Source organism: Nerophis lumbriciformis, linkage group LG25, assembly GCF_033978685.3.
Source record: "Nerophis lumbriciformis linkage group LG25, RoL_Nlum_v2.1, whole genome shotgun sequence".
Taxonomy (NCBI): Eukaryota; Metazoa; Chordata; class Actinopteri; order Syngnathiformes; family Syngnathidae; genus Nerophis; species Nerophis lumbriciformis.
In genome coordinates, this window is record NC_084572.2 from 40,258,459 (window position 1) to 40,275,882 (window position 17,424).

Sequence of the window (17,424 nt, forward strand, 5' to 3'; positions counted from 1 at the left end):
TATGACTTATTTTTAACACTTTTATGAGTGGGGGCCCTTTTGGATCCCCCAAAATATTAATAGAATTTTAAAAATTAAAATCAATGTTATGAATTGTTGATCTATTTAAGGCTCAAATTACTTCATTACTTTGAAATATTTTTTGGGGGGGGAAAATATTGCATGTTTTGTGTTGTTGCCATAAAAAACACGGCTTTGACAAAAAGGGCATAAAACATCAACTTTATATCGACAGAAAGGCCTGGAGTTGATCTTGAGGTTTAGGCTGTGAATAAAAATGTTAATATGACTTTTATTTTTTAAACATTTATATGACTGACACCTTGAGAGGCTTAAAGTATATTTATCTCTAATGTTTGCAATATGAAAAATATACATCTGGCCCCCGCATGTTTGGATTTAACAGTGTGCGTGTGCGCGTGCGCGTGTGTACGTGTGCGTGTGTGTGTGTGGGTGTGTGTGTGTGTGTGTGTGTGTGTGTGGCGTCTGCAGCCACAAGGGGGCGACATTGCAGCATCTTTGCTTCTTTCAATCAAACGTTTCATAACTCGCCCTTTGCACAGACTACAGCATTTTATTTTGAAAATACAATCCATTGTCCCTCCTTCCATCCATGCGTGATCACTAAGTAGAATACACACATTTTATTTTGAAAATACAATCCATTGTCCCTCCTTCCTTCCATGCGTGATCACTAAGTAGAATAGACACATTTTATTTTGAAAATACAATCCATTGTCCCTCCTTCCTTCCATGCGTGCTCACTAAGTAGAATACACACATTTTATTTTGAAAATACAATCCATTGTCCCTCCTTCCTTCCATGCGTGCTCACTAAGTAGAATACCCACATTTTATTTTGAAAATACAATCCATTGTCCCTCCTTCCTTCCATGCGTGATCACTAAGTAGAATAGACACATTTTATTTTGAAAATACAATCCATTGTCCCTCCTTCCTTCCATGCGTGATCACTAAGTAGAATACACACATTTTATTTTGAAAATACAATCCATTGTCCCTCCTTCCATGCGTGATCGCTAAGTAGAATACCCACATTTTATTTTGAAAATACAATCCATTGTCCCTCCTTCCTTCCATGCGTGATCACTAAGTAGAATAGACACATTTTATTTTGAAAATACAATCCATTGTCCCTCCTTCCTTCCATGCGTGATCACTAAGTAGAATACACACATTTTATTTTGAAAATACAATCCATTGTCCCTCCTTCCATGCGTGATCGCTAAGTAGAATACCCACATTTTATTTTGAAAATACAATCCATTGTCCCTCCTTCCTTCCATGCGTGATCACTAAGTAGAATACACAGCAGGCAGACTGCAGGACAGGAGCTGTGTGTGGTCCTCATGTCAGCGAGCAGACAGCATCATCACAAACTCTGCAGAGACATTATGACATCATGACATGATGACATGATGACATCATGACATCAGGACATTATGACATTAGGAGTTGGACAGGAAGTGCTGGTGTGAGGCAATGTTGCTGGCACAGCCGCTCTACCAACCGAGCTATACCGCCCCATTACCTCCTCCCAGTTCCCTCTGTCTTACAATGTCTTGTCTCCAGCCGTGTGGAGATATCCATTGCCTCCTCCCAGTTCCCTATGTCTTACAATGTCTTGTCTCCAGCCGTGTGGAGATATCCATTACCTCCTCCCGGTTCCCTCTGTCTTACAATGTCTTGTCTCCAGCCGTGTGGAGATATCCATTACCTCCTCCCAGTTCCCTCTGTCTTACAATGTCTTGTCTCCAGCCGCGTGGAGATATCCATTACCCCCTCCCGGTTCCCTCTGTCTTACAATGTCTTGTCTCCAGCCGTGTGGAGGTATCCATTACCTCCTCCCAGTTCCCTCTGTCTTACAATGTCTTGTCTCCAGCCGCGTGGAGATATCCATTACCGCCTCCCAGTTCCCTCTGTCTTACAATGTCTCGTCTCCAGCCGCGTGGAGATATCCATTACCGCCTCCCAGTTCCCTCTGTCTTACAATGTCTTGTCTCCAGCTGCGTGGAGATATCCATTACCTCCTCCCGGTTCCCTCTGTCTTACAATGTCTTGTCTCCAGCCGTGTGGAGATATCCATTACCTCCTCCCGGTTCCCTCTGTCTTACAATGTCTTGTCTCCAGCCGCGTGGAGGTATCCATGACCTCCTCCCAGTTCCCTCTGTCTTACAATGTCTCGTCTCCAGCCGCGTGGAGATATCCATTACCGCCTCCCAGTTCCCTCTGTCTTACAATGTCTTGTCTCCAGCTGCGTGGAGATATCCATTACCTCCTCCCGGTTCCCTCTGTCTTACAATGTCTTGTCTCCAGCCGTGTGGAGATATCCATTACCGCCTCCCAGTTCCCTCTGTCTTACAATGTCTCGTCTCCAGCCGCGTGGAGATATCCATTACCGCCTCCCAGTTCCCTCTGTCTTACAATGTCTTGTCTCCAGCTGCGTGGAGATATCCATTACCTCCTCCCGGTTCCCTCTGTCTTACAATGTCTTGTCTCCAGCCGTGTGGAGATATCCATGAACTCCTCCCAGTTCCCTCTGTCTTACAATGTCTTGTCTCCAGCCGTGTGGAGATATCCATTACCTCCTCCCAGTTCCCTCTGTCTTACAATGTCTTGTCTCCAGCCGTGTGGAGATATCCATTACCTCCTCCCGGTTCCCTCTGTCTTACAATGTCTTGTCTCCAGCCGCGTGGAGGTATCCATGACCTCCTCCCAGTTCCCTCTGTCTTACAATGTCTCGTCTCCAGCCGCGTGGAGATATCCATTACCGCCTCCCAGTTCCCTCTGTCTTACAATGTCTTGTCTCCAGCTGCGTGGAGATATCCATTACCTCCTCCCGGTTCCCTCTGTCTTACAATGTCTTGTCTCCAGCCGTGTGGAGATATCCATTACCTCCTCCCAGTTCCCTCTGTCTTACAATGTCTTGTCTCCAGCCGTGTGGAGATATCCATTGCCTCCTCCCAGTTCCCTCTGTCTTACAATGTCTTGTCTCCAGCCGTGTGGAGATATCCATGACCTCCTCCCGGTTCCCTCTGTCTTACAATGTCTTGTCTCCAGCCGTGTGGAGGTATCCATGACCTCCTCCCAGTTCCCTCTGTCTTACAATGTCTCGTCTCCAGCCGCGTGGAGATATCCATGACCTCCTCCCAGTTCCCTCTGTCTTATAATGTCTTGTCCCCAGCTGCGTGGAGATATCCATTACCTCCTCCCAGTTCCCTCTGTCTTACAATGTCTTGTCTCCAGCCGTGTGGAGATATCCATTACCTCCTCCCGGTTCCCTCTGTCTTACAATGTCTTGTCTCCAGCCGCGTGGAGATATCCATTACCTCCTCCCGGTTCCCTCTGTCTTACAATGTCTTGTCTCCAGCCGCGTGGAGATATCCATTACCTCCTCCCGGTTCCCTCTGTCTTACAATGTCTTGTCTCCAGCCGTGTGGAGATATCCACACAAGGAGCACTTAAAGTTAAAGCCAGGTGAAGTTATCCTGTTCTTGTCACTCTGGACCAACTAACCGTTTGTGCAAGAAGGAGAAGGAGAAATGTAACCTAGTAGAGGACTGACTCTTATATACAGTACATATTTACATACAAATATACTGTACATACATATATACTGTACATATATACATACATACATACATATATACAGTACATACATATATATACACACATACATGTATGTATGTATGTATATATACTGTATATGTGTGTGTGTGTATATACATATATATATACACAAACACATATATATACATACATACATATGACCAGTTGATCCTCCCAGGGAATTCAAGTCACAAGTCGCTCCCAAGCTCTTTACGACACTTAAAGCTGAGTAGAAAAACCACCGGAGACAGAATAGGTATTTTGTAATATATTTGCAAAGCTTTGCATATATACATTGAGACCAGTCCAGCATAGAACATTCAATCGCGCCGCTAAGATGGTCTGCCCCCCCCGACCAAACCCCCTCTCCTCTTAAGTCTCTCTTCCTCCCCTCCCTGGCAGTCATGTCTCTCTAGCCAAAACACATGCTTATTATCTCTCTCTCTAACATTCCTCACTCAAGGTTAAGCACACAGTTTTGCAGACAACCAAAAGACCACATTTGGAAGAAAAACACTAGCTGTTTTGTAATATGATTATGAAATAAAAAGAAGTAACACTTAAATTCGGATATATGTAAATATCTGCCTCCGACAATACATACATATATATACATACATATATACATACATATATATATATATACACATGTATGTATGTATATATATATTCATGTGTGTGTGTGTATATATATACACATATATATACACAAACACATATATATATATAAAACTAAACAATCTGAGTTGATACGTGGCGGGCTTTGAGTTTGACGCCTCAATCTCCACACGTCTTCATGCAAATGTCTTCTCCCCAAGGAAATCACAGCTTTTCTTCCTGTCATTCACACACGCCATGCAGTCATCCAGCTATAGCGGTACAGACGCTAAAAAAAAAAAAATTTGTGTGAAAAGTTGCCAACAGTGAGGATGAGTCGTGATGCTAAATGTAATGAAGCAAGCAAAGTTTTAGTGAAGAAGTGTGGAGCAGACAAGACATATTTAGTATTGCACTCTGCACTCCAATCTGGATTTTCCTGTGTGTGCGATCACTTCCTGTCCCGGTGCTTTTGTTTTGGTACTGTTTCCTGTTTGGTCTGTGTGTTTTGCGGCACCTTTTCACCTTGTGTTCCTTGTCCTGCCAGCACACCTGTACTGTAAATATATATATATATATATATATATATATATATATATATATATATATATATATATATATATATATATATATATTTTTTTTTTTTTTTTTTTTTCTCCGACGTAACTTTCGCGGACCGTTCCAAGTAAAAAAAATAAAGAAATAAAGAAATATATATATATATATATATATATATATATATATATATATATATATATACATACATTTATTTATTTATTTATTTATTTTCTTATTTTCTTTATTTATTAACTTTCGCAGACCGTCCCAAGTAAAAAAAAAAAATATATATATATATATATATATACATATATATATATATATATATATATATATATATATATATATATATATATATATATATATATATATATATATATATATATATATATATATATATATATATATATATATATATATATCAATAAATCAATGTTTATTTATATAGCCCTAAATCACAAGTGTCTCAAAGGGCTGCACAAGCCACAACGACATCCTCGGTACAAAGCCCACATAAGGGCAAGGAAAAACTCACCCCAGTGGGACGTCGATGTGAATGACTATGAGAAACCTTGGAGAGGACCGCATATGTGGGTGACCCCCCCCCCCCCCCTCTAGGGGAGACCGAAAGCAATGGATGTCGAGTGGGTATATATATATATATATATATATATATATATATATATATATGCCAAATTTTCAAAGAGAACGGCCTACGGATCACGATTGAAGCCAACAAGCAAACCGTCAACTTCCTTGACGTCACTTTCAACCTGAGAAATAACAGCTACCAACCATTCACGAAACCCAACACAACACTCCAATACGTGCACCATGACAGCAACCACCCACCCACCACCACGAAAAGAATACCTACCGGAATTAATAAAAGGCTATCGATGCTGTCATCTAGCAAAGCTGAATTTGACCAAGCAACCCCCCCGTACCAAAAAGCCCTTGATGAAAGCGGATACAATTTCACCCTCACCTATGAACCCACGCCAGGAAACCAGCCAAAAAAGAACAGAAAACGAAACGACATCATCTGGTACAACCCCCCCATACAGCAAAAAAGTCTCAACTAACATTGGACACAAATTCCTCAATCTGATTGACAAACACTTTCCCAAAGACAACACCCTAAGAAAAGTATTCAACAAGAACAACATTAAATTGAGCTACAGCTGCATGAACAATATACGACAAATCATCTCAAACCACAACAAAACAATTGCAAATGAGCCGTCGGCCCTCAGACAGAGCGACTCCAAAACCAACAAAGGATGTAATTGTCGAAAGAAACCTGATTGCCCTCTCAACGGGGGGTGCTTACAAACATCAGTTGTCTACCAATCTAAGGTAATACGCAAGGACATTAACACATCCGACACATATGTAGGATTAACCGAGGGAGAATTCAAAACCAGATGGAACAATCACAAGGCTTCTTTCAGGAACAAAAACCTGCGAAATACCACAGAACTCAGCAAACACATTTGGGACCTCAAAGACAATAATGTTGAATATTCAATAACATGGCAAATTCTTGCATCCAGCACACCTTACAATAGTGGTAATAAAAGATGCAACCTATGCTTGAAAGAGAAACTGTTTATTATTTACCGTCCAGACCTGTCATCCCTCAACAAGCGCAGCGAAATTGTAACAGCATGCCGCCATGGACGGAAACACCTCCTAGGTAACACATGAACCAATCACCACGCCCCTAGGCCAGCCTGTACCCACCCACTCTGTGCCCTATATAAACCATGGTATGCGAATGCTCCCATTAAAATCTCCTGATGATTGAGGGTACCCCCCCTCATGAAACAGGCCTGTAGAGATGAAATAGTCTTGTGATTTTTTTTCCCACACATACATATATATATATATACACACATATATTTATTTATTTATTTTCTTATTTTCTTTATTTATTTATTTATTAACTTTCGCGGACCGTCCCAAGTAAAAAAAAAAATAAAAATATATATATATATATATATATATATATATATTTTTTTTTTTTTTTTTACTTGGGACGGTCCGCGAAAGTTACGTCGGAGAAAATGTAGTTGTTAATAAATGTTTTAATATGTAAGCAGTGCTTGTGGACGACTGGCAGAGAGTGTTTATGCCATGGGTGTTTGCGAGTGACAGGAAGAAAAGCACCGTCTTGCTTAATTTGTAGAGGTATTTGGCACCGACGGACTGCCTCTAGACGGCAAATGTAAGACGACGTGTCTTTTTTCAACCATTTTTATAAACTAACAGTGTCTTCTATTCAGGTGAGTACTTAAAGATGTCAAATAGTATCTGGATGCTTCCTAAGGGGGATATTGTTCAAGTCTTCTGCTGTTCCGACAGATGCTCACCATCAAAGTCGATGTTGCCGTCCTTGTTGAGGTCGATGTCGGCCAGGATCTCCTCCAGCTCTCCCTTCTTCAGCTTCTCACCCAGGAGGCTCTTCATGCCGTCCTTCAGCTCCTCCAGCGTGATCTTGCCATCGCCGTCGCAGTCAAACTGCCGAGGACAGACGCACACACAGCAGGATTAGAGAGAGACTTTGTGGTCTTGAACGCAGCACAGACAATTAGATATTAAACCGCTAATGAAGGTCTTGTTCAGATGGCCCTCAAGTGGCTGCATCCCAGGTTCCGTGGGGTCCCTGGAAAGCTGCAAACAGCTTGAGTGTGCAGATGGGGCGACGCTGACTCATGAGGCGTGAGTGCTGGAGTGCGAGCAGCTTTTGAAGTGAGGAAGAGAGTGAAAAAGGGAAAAAAAACAACCTCTCATTCGCACACACATGCTCTGAAGTCACTAATGTGTTTCTCCTTTCATTATTTATGGCGGCGGCCGTGACGCAAGTGTGCTGGAAGAAAGACTCGTCACAAAGGCATATGATCCGCCGTGTGTCGGAGGAAACTGTTGATGGCTGAGCAACTTTGTGTCTCAACTATCATATTTATACTACTTATGCATCACTTTATGTTACTTACACCTTATTCCACAATGCAATACTTCATTTTTCTCCTCAAATTCTACACTTTGTCTGCAGGTGAGCTACTTTTCAATGTACCAAGTGGAGGGGATCATTCATATATATCATTTATATTCATTTATCTATGACAGAGACAAGTTAATGATAATACAAGCATGTTTCTTTCATGAAGACCATACTTGCCAACCTTGAGACCTCCGATTTCGGGAGGTGGGGGGTGGGGCGGGGGGCGTGGTTAAGATATATATATATATATATATATAAGAAATACTTGACTTTCAGTGAATTCTAGCTATATATATATTTTTTTATTACATATATATATATATATATATATATATATATATATATATGTATATATATATATATATATATGTATATATATATATATATATATATACATATATATATATATATATATATATATATATATATATATATATATATATAAATAAAAGAAATACTTGAATTTCAGTGTTCATTTATTTACACATATACACACACTAGAGATGCGCGGATAGGCAATTATTTCATCCGCAACCGCATCAGAAAGTCGTCAACCAGCCGCAATCCACCCGATCTAACATTTGATCAGAACCCCATCCGCCCGCCATCCGCCCGCACCCGCCCGTTGTTATATATCTAATATAGACGATGCAAGGCATTAGTGAGGTTATAAAGCTTTTGCCTGTTAAAGAAAGGAGACTGATCCAATGCAGCACAGACATTCGCGTGCCACGCTGTCACGACCCAGACGCACACCAGTGCGCAATCATATGGGAGCCGCGCTGAGCGCACCTCCAAGCGCGTCTCGCTGCCGGCGACGGCCGGGTATATGGGCCCGACGCTCCAGCGCCATCCATTTTCAGGGCTAGTTGATTCGGCAGGTGGGTTGTTACACACTCCTTAGCGGGTTCCGACTTCCATGGCCACCGTCCTAGCTGCTGTCTATATCAACCAGGGTGAACCCCACCCCTTTCGTGAGCGCACTGCGCGCGGAGTGACCCCTGTTACGCGTCCCCGGCAACAGGGGTGGCGGGCAGGTAAGCTGCGCGGGCGGAGCACGCGGAGTGACCCCTGTTACGAGCCCCCGGCCACGAGGGTGGCGGGCAGGTAAGCTGCTTACCTGCTGCGCGTGACGCCGGCCGCGGCGAAGGCGGACGAGGCGGGGTGTCGGTGCGGTGGGCGCGGTGGTGACCCTGGACGTGCGTCGGGCCCTTCTCGCGGATCGCCTCAGCTACGGCTCCCGGTGGGGCCCTCTCGGGGGAAGGGGCCTCGGTCCCGGACCCCGGCGAGGCGTCGGGGGCCTTCTCCGCTCCGTAAAAGTGTCCATCTCTTTTTTTTTTTTTTCTTCTGTTGTGGCATATGCTGCAGGTGCCTGCTCGTTTTTCGTATGTGGGTAACAACATTTAACTATGTATATATATTTACCAATTGGTTTAACTGCCACCCGCCTGAATCTATTTAAAATCTAATTTTTTTCAACCCGACCCGACCCGACCCGCGGATAAGATCTAATTTTTTTAAATTTCATCCGCCCGATCCGCGGATAATCCGCGGACTCCGCGGTTGTGCCCTCAAACCGCGCATCTCTAACACACACATAACACTCATCTACTCATTGTTGAGTTAAGGGTTGAATTGTCCATCCTTGTTCTATTCTCTGTCACTATTTCAGAACACACACATTATACAAATATACATTACAAAATCAATAAGAAAACGGGAGCTCTAATTTGGGAGTCTGAATTAGGATCAGAAGTTCCTATATAAACATTGCGCACTCACGTCGCCTTTTTGTATTGATTACTGCAGCTGTGCACTGGATTCATTCACAAATACAAACTACAACTCACAAACACTTTAGAGTTAGGCTCCACCATCAGAATGTGTACTTAAACTTATAAAGATCACATTGATATTATTCAGTGAGTTGATTCACCAAAACTAACCTGTTATACAGGAGGAAAAAGCACACAGGACGTTTCAATTGTTCACAGACTGGTCGCGCTCATCAGAATGACAAGACACTTCCGGTCTGCAGGTGATAGCATTCAATTGGGAAGAAACGCCCTACTGCCCCCTACTGACCAATGTGAATACTGATAAATGTGTAATGACAGCTCCAAAAACGAATTCAAACCACAAAATAAAATAAATAAATCAACACAAAAATGTGACACATTATGGGTGGGTCACATATGCATGTACAGTAGATGGCAGTATTGTCCTGTTTAAAAGTGTCACAACATTGCTGTTTACGGCAGACAAACTGCTTTACGGTAGACGGAAACTTGACTGCTGTTGTTGTGTGTTGTTACCGCGCTGGGAGGACGTTAATGAAACTGCCTAACAATAAACCCACATAAGAAACCAAGAACTCGCCCTCGTTCATTAGCTGTTTATATTGTGGGAAAGCGGACGTGTGAACAGGCTGTCAACACGTCACTCAGGTCCGCATGGAGCTGGAGGGGGCGTGGCCTCCAGCTCCGCCTGAATTTCGGGAGATTTTCGGGAGAAAATTTGTCCCGGGAGGTTTTCGGGAGAGGCGCTGAATTTCGGGAGTCTCCCGGAAAATCCGTGAGGGTTGGCAAGTATGATGAAGACAAGAATATAAGTTGATGACTTGCATTGATTGGAATCAGACAGTAGTGATGATAACCTCCACATTTGACAAGAAAAGTCCTCCTTTCTGTCCAATAAATACCACATGAAAGTTTGTCCAGCTTCCATTCTCCTTTTTATGCACTTTACAAGAAATACTAACTCCCTAGCTTGCTAGCTTTTGCACGCTAGCTTTATGAGACTCTTATTTTGTTAGCGCAGGCAGGAATAAGCAGCGCTTTTATTGTGAAGACAGGAACTGTGCAGTCGGTCTTTAGAGTTTTGACGGCAGGTACGTCGTGAGAGTCTGTTGAAATAAAAAGTGTTTCTCGCCTTCCGGTCGGTCGTTTTTTCTTAATAATGTATCTGGCAGCAGCCAGCGTCACCTCACTCACCCTCGGGTGTTGTTGATGTCAATCAAGTGACCAAAGTCACGTCTTTATGAAGGTTGATGATCCATCATTTTAAGCTCTATTTTTTTAATACCTGGCTGGGGATCGACTGACACACCCTCCACCATGGACTGACACACCCTCCACTATGGAATGACACACCTGCCGCCATTGACTGACTCACCCTCTACCATGGACTGACACACCCTCCACCATACACTGACACACCCTCCACCATGGACTGACACACCCTCCACCATACACTGACACACCCTCCACCATGGACTGACACACCCTCCACCATGGACTGACACACCCTCCGCCATGGACTGACACACCCTCCGCCATGGACTGACACACCCTCCACCATACACTGACACACCCTCCACCATGGACTGACACACCCTCCACCATAGACTGACACACCCTCCGCCATGGACTGACACACCCTCCACTATCGACTGACACACCCTCCACCATACACTGACACACCCTCCACCGTGGACTGACACACCCTCCACCATACACTGACACACCCTCCACCATGGACTGACACAGCCTCCACCATACACTGACACACCCTCCACCATAGACTGACACAACCTCCACTATGGACTGACACACCGTCCACCATGGACTGACACACCCTCTGCCATGGACTGACACACCCTCCACCATAGACTGACACACCCTCCACCATACACTGACACACCCTCCGCCATACACTGACACACCCTCCACCATGGACTGACACACCCTCCACCATACACTGACACACCCTCCGCCATACACTGACACACCCTCCACCATGGACTGACACACCCTCCACCATACACTGACACACCCTCCACCGTGGACTGACACACCCTCCACCATACACTGACACACCCTCCACCATGGACTGACACAGCCTCCACCATACACTGACACACCCTCCACCATAGACTGACACAACCTCCACTATGGACTGACACACCGTCCACCATGGACTGACACACCCTCTGCCATGGACTGACACACCCTCCACTATGGACTGACACACCGTCCACCATGGACTGACACACCCTCTGCCATGGACTGACACACCCTCCACCATGGACTGACACACCCTCCACCATACACTGACACACCCTCCGCCATACACTGACACACCCTCCACCATACACTGACACACCCTCCACCATGGACTGACACACCCTCCACCATACACTGACACACCCTCCTCCATGGACTGACACACCCTCCGCCATGGACTGACACACCCTCCCCCATGGACTGACACACCCTCCGCCATGGACTAACACACCCTCCACCATAGACTGACACAGCCTCCACCATGGACTGACACACCCTCCACCATGGACTGACACACCCTCCACCATACACTGACACACCCTCCTCCATGGACTGACACACCCTCCGCCATGGACTGACACACCCTCCACCATACACTGACACACCCTCCACCATGGACTGACACACCCTCCACAATACACTGACACACCCTCCACCATGGACTGACACACCCTCCACCGTGGACTGACACACCCTCCACCATACACTGACACACCCTCCACTATGGAATGACACACCCTCCACTATGGAATGACAAACCCTCCACCATGGACTGACACACCCTCCACCATGGACTGACACACCCTCTACCATGGACTGACACACCCTCCACCATACACTGACATACCCTCCACCATGGACTGACTCACCCTCCGCCATGGACTGACACACCCTCCACTATCGACTGACACACCCTCCGCCATGGCCTGACACACCCTCCCCCATGGCCTGACACACCCTCCGCCATGGCTTGACACACCCTCCACCATGGACTGACACACTCTCGCCATCCACTGACACACCCTCCACTATGGACTGACACACCGTCCACCATGGACTGACACACCCTCTGCCATGGACTGACACACCCTCCACCATGGACTGACACACCGTCCACCATGGACTGACACACCCTCTGCCATGGACTGACACACCCTCCACCATGGACTGACACACCCTCCACCATACACTGACACACCCTCCACCATACACTGACACACCCTCCACCGTGGACTGACACACCCTCCACCATACACTGACACACCCTCCACCATGGACTGACACAGCCTCCACCATACACTGACACACCCTCCACCATACACTGACACACCCTCCACCATAGACTGACAAACCCTCCACTATGGACTGACACACCGTCCACCATGGACTGACACACCCTCTGCCATGGCCTGACACACCCTCCACCATGGACTTCAGGACAACTCTGTAAATGTCTTTGAGAGCCCAGACTTGAATCTGATCTCTGGAGAGATGTGAAAAGGTGGGGTCATACTCCAAAGGACTTGGTGCATCAACAAAGTATTCAAGTGAATACAAATGAGCAAAATAACATTCAAAAATGTTGTCATGATCGGGTATTGTGTGTAGAATTTTGAGGACATTTCTGAAAAGGGCTGTAACATAATAAAAAGTGTCAGTGGGTATTTAGCAAGAGTGTCAGCAGGGACAAAAACAATGACATGGATGCAATAAAGAGCTCCTGGTGCTATTTGACGCATGAGACTATTTACAAGGAGGCTACCTGCACGCATAAATCACAAGAAATATAAATGCACAATGGAGCGTCAAGCGCACTTCAAAATTTATGATCACAAAAAGCACTTTATCAGTGTCGTCCGTTTCGCAGTAATCATTAATAACCTCCCACGCCAGCCCTGCTTAAAAATAGCGGAATATCACATTTGTCTTGCTCGGACAAATCTTGTTTTGAAACAGTCAAATGACATTTCAAAGACAAAGTAGCTTGATGGGGTTAGGTCGATACCATGCATCGGTATGGGATCGACACCAACGTGATGAAATCGGTCTGGTCTGGTTGTTTTCACAAGTACAGTGAGAGATTTTGAACGGCTCTTTTAAGTCAACAATGAGAACTGATTTGCATTTCTTCATTTTGGAGTCTTTTTTTTCCTCTGCAATTACCCACGTTTTCAGTATGTGTTAGGGCTGGAATGAGGTGTGAGGTGGGAGATCATGCTCTTTTTTTTTTCTGGCTCTTCACACATACGCACCTGAACCTCTTTTGTGTTCCAGTACAGTCGTGTTTTGTTTTGTAACATTTGCTGTTCTCAAATGGAAAAATCACATGGTCTGGACCAGAGGTGGGTAGAGTAGCCAGAAATTGTACTCAAGTAAGAGTACTGTTACTTTACGGATTTATTACTCAAGTAAAAGTAAGGAGTAGTCACCCAAATATTTACTTGAGTAAAAGTAAAAAGTATGTTGTGAAAAAACTACTCAAGTACTGAGTAACTGATGAGTAACCTGTTCGTTTAATGATGACGGCAACAAATAATGCACAAAAACATAAAAATAGCAATGAGCAAATTCAGAGCCAGGAATATCTCTTAAGCAACTAAAACAATAATATATATTAAATAATAATACATTAACATAAAAAAAAATGAAGGCAAATTGAGCAACAATAACTTAACAGCACCATAGGCTCAGTAGGCAGAGATTACAAAGGAAAATAACAAGTTAGCCTTTACGCAAACCATAAACTGATAGGTGTGGGCTGCACCTGGGAACACATTGTGCACTTCTGATTGGTGTTTCTATGCATGTGTGTGTGTGTGTGTGTGTGTGTCTATGAGGCTGCAGTGCGTTAATAAATGTCCCCACACGATGTACATTTGACAGTGATTCATAGCAGGGAAGCTAACATCAGCCTACGGTGACAGCCAAAATATCTACTAACGTTACTTACCGCCATGTGCTTCCTCAAATTTGACGTTGACTTCTTGTAAGCTTCAGCTTGTTGTTGTTTGCCGCTGAAACTTTATGTTCAGTTAATCATGTGACCGCCTGGCTCTGTTTGATTGGTGAAACGGAGTGAAATGTCACCAGTGACTGCATTTGATTGGTGAAACGGAGTCAAACGTCACCAGTGACTGTATTTGATTGGTGAAACGGAGTGAAATGTCACCAGTGACTGCATTTGATTGGTGAAACGGAGTCAAACGTCACCAGTGACTGTATTTGATTGGTGAAACGGAGTCAAACGTTACCAGTGACTGCATTTGATTGGTGAAACGGAGTCAAACGTCACCAGTGACTGTATTTGATTGGTAAAACGGAGTCAAACGTCACCAGTGACTGTATTTGATTGGTGAAACAGAGTCAAACGTCACCAGTGACTGCATGTGATTGGTGAAACGGAGTCAAACGTCACAAGTGACTGCATTTGATTGGTGAAACGGAGTCAAACGTCACCAGTGAGTGTATTTGATTGGTGAAACAGAGTCAAACGTCACCAGTGACTGTATTTGATTGGTGAAACGGAGTGAAACGTCACCAGTGACTGTATTTGATTGGTGAAACGGAGTCAAACGTCAACAGTGACTGTATTTGATTGGTGAAACAGAGTCAAACGTCACCAGTGACTGTATTTGATTGGTGAAACGGAGTCAAACGTCACCAGTGACTGCATTTGATTGGTGAAACGGAGTCAAACGTCACCAGTGACTGTATTTGATTGGTGAAACGGAGTCAAACGTCAACAGTGATTGTATTTGATTGGTGAAACGGAGTCAAACGTCACCAGTGACTGCATGTGATTGGTGAAACGGAGTCAAACATCACCAGTGACTGCATTTGATTGGTGAAACGGAGTCAAACGTCACCAGTGACTGTATTTGATTGGTGAAACGGAGTCAAACGTCACCAGTGACTGTATTTGATTGGTGAAACGGAGTCAAACGTCACCAGTGACTGTATTTGATTGGTGAAACGGAGTCAAACGTCACCAGTGACTGTATTTGATTGGTGAAACGGAGTCAAACGTCAACAGTGATTGTATTTGATTGGTGAAACGGAGTCAAACGTCACCAGTGACTGCATGTGATTGGTGAAACGGAGTCAAACATCACCAGTGACTGTATTTGATTGGTGAAACGGAGTCAAACGTCACCAGTGACTGTATTTGATTGGTGAAACAGAGTCAAACGTCACCAGTGACTGTATTTGATTGGTGAAACGGAGTCAAACGTCAACAGTGACTGTATTTGATTGTTGAAACTGAGTCAAACGTCACCAGTGACTGTATTTGATTGGTGAAACGGAGTCAAACGTCACCAGTGACTGTATTTGATTGGTGAAACGGAGTCAAACGTCACCAGTGACTGCATTTGATTGGTGAAATGGAGTCAAACGTCACCAGTGACTGTATTTGATTGGTGAAACGGAGTCAAACGTCACCAGTGACTGTATTTGATTGGTGAAACGGAGTCAAACGTCACCAGTGACTGCGTGTGATTGGTGAAACGGAGTCAAACGTCACCAGTGACTGTATTTGATTGGTGAAACGGAGTCAAACGTCACCAGTGACTGTATTTGATTGGTGAAACGGAGTCAAACGTCAACAGTGATTGTATTTGATTGGTGAAACGGAGTCAAACGTCACCAGTGACTGCATTTGATTGGTGAAACGGAGTCAAACGTCACCAGTGACTGCATGTGATTGGTGAAACGGAGTCAAACGTCACCAGTGACTGCATTTGATTGGTGAAACGGAGTCAAACGTCACCAGTGACTGCATTTGATTGGTGAAACGGAGTCAAACGTCACAAGTGACTGTATTTGATTGGTGAAACGGAGTCAAACGTCACCAGTGACTGTATTTGATTGGTGAAATGGAGTCAAACGTCACCAGAGACTGTATTTATTCTTGCATCCAGCACACCTTACAATAGTGGTAATAAAAGATGCAACCTATGCTTGAAAGAGAAACTGTTTATTATTTACCGTCCAGACCTGTCATCCCTCAACAAGCGCAGCGAAATTGTAACAGCATGCCGCCACAGACGGAAACACCTCCTAGGTAACACATGAGCCAATCACCACGCCCCTACACCAGCCTGTACCCACCCACTCTGTGCCCTATATAAACCATGGTATGTGAATGCTCCCATTAAAATCTCCTGATGATTGAGGGAACCCCCTCAAGAAACAGGCCTGTAGAGATGAAATAGTCTTGTGATTTTTTTTCCCACACATACATACATATATATATATATATATATATATATATATATATATATATATATATATATATATATATATATATATATATATCTACATTATGAAAATATGCAAACAAAACTGTGTTTGGATAATTGATACTTCAAACTTGCATAAAGTTTGAAGGGGACGGCGTGGCGCAGTGGAAGAATGGCCGTGCGCGACCCGAGGGTCCCTGGTTCAATCCCCACCTAGTACCAACCTCGTCATGTCCGTTGTGTCCTGAGCAAGACACTTCACCCTTGCTCCTGATGGGTGCTGGTTAGCGCCTTGCATGGCAGCTCCCTCCATCAGTGTGTGAATGTGTGTGTGAATGGGTAAATGTGGAAGTAGTGTCAAAGCGCTTTGAGTACCTTGAAGGTAGAAAAGCGCTATACAAGTACAACCCATTTATCATTTATAAATAAATATTAAGGAATATAACATAACTTGGCTTCTGAGAGTTTCAAAATGTAATGAATAAAATGCTAAAGTTGTTGATAAACAAGCAATTATTTTAATAATTAAATATTGTCATTTTAAATG

At 44.1% G+C, this 17,424-nt stretch overlaps 1 protein-coding gene across 2 annotated transcripts in view; it reads right to left on the reverse strand.

The window, feature by feature from the left end:
- Positions 1–465: 465 nt before the first annotated feature.
- Positions 466–17,424, reverse strand: part of LOC133621938 (calcium-binding protein 2-like) — a 111,887-nt gene continuing 94,928 nt past the window's right edge. The window contains exons 7-8 of one of the 2 annotated variants that reach the window (XM_061984411.1): positions 7,161–7,308; positions 466–1,402 (exon numbers count right to left, since the gene is read on the reverse strand). In XM_061984411.1, the coding sequence (XP_061840395.1) occupies positions 1,374–1,402; positions 7,161–7,308 (177 nt within the window). In that variant the 3' untranslated portion in view covers positions 466–1,373. The remainder of the gene's footprint in view (positions 1,403–7,160; positions 7,309–17,424) is intronic. The other variant, XM_061984410.1, reaches the window with a different exon arrangement.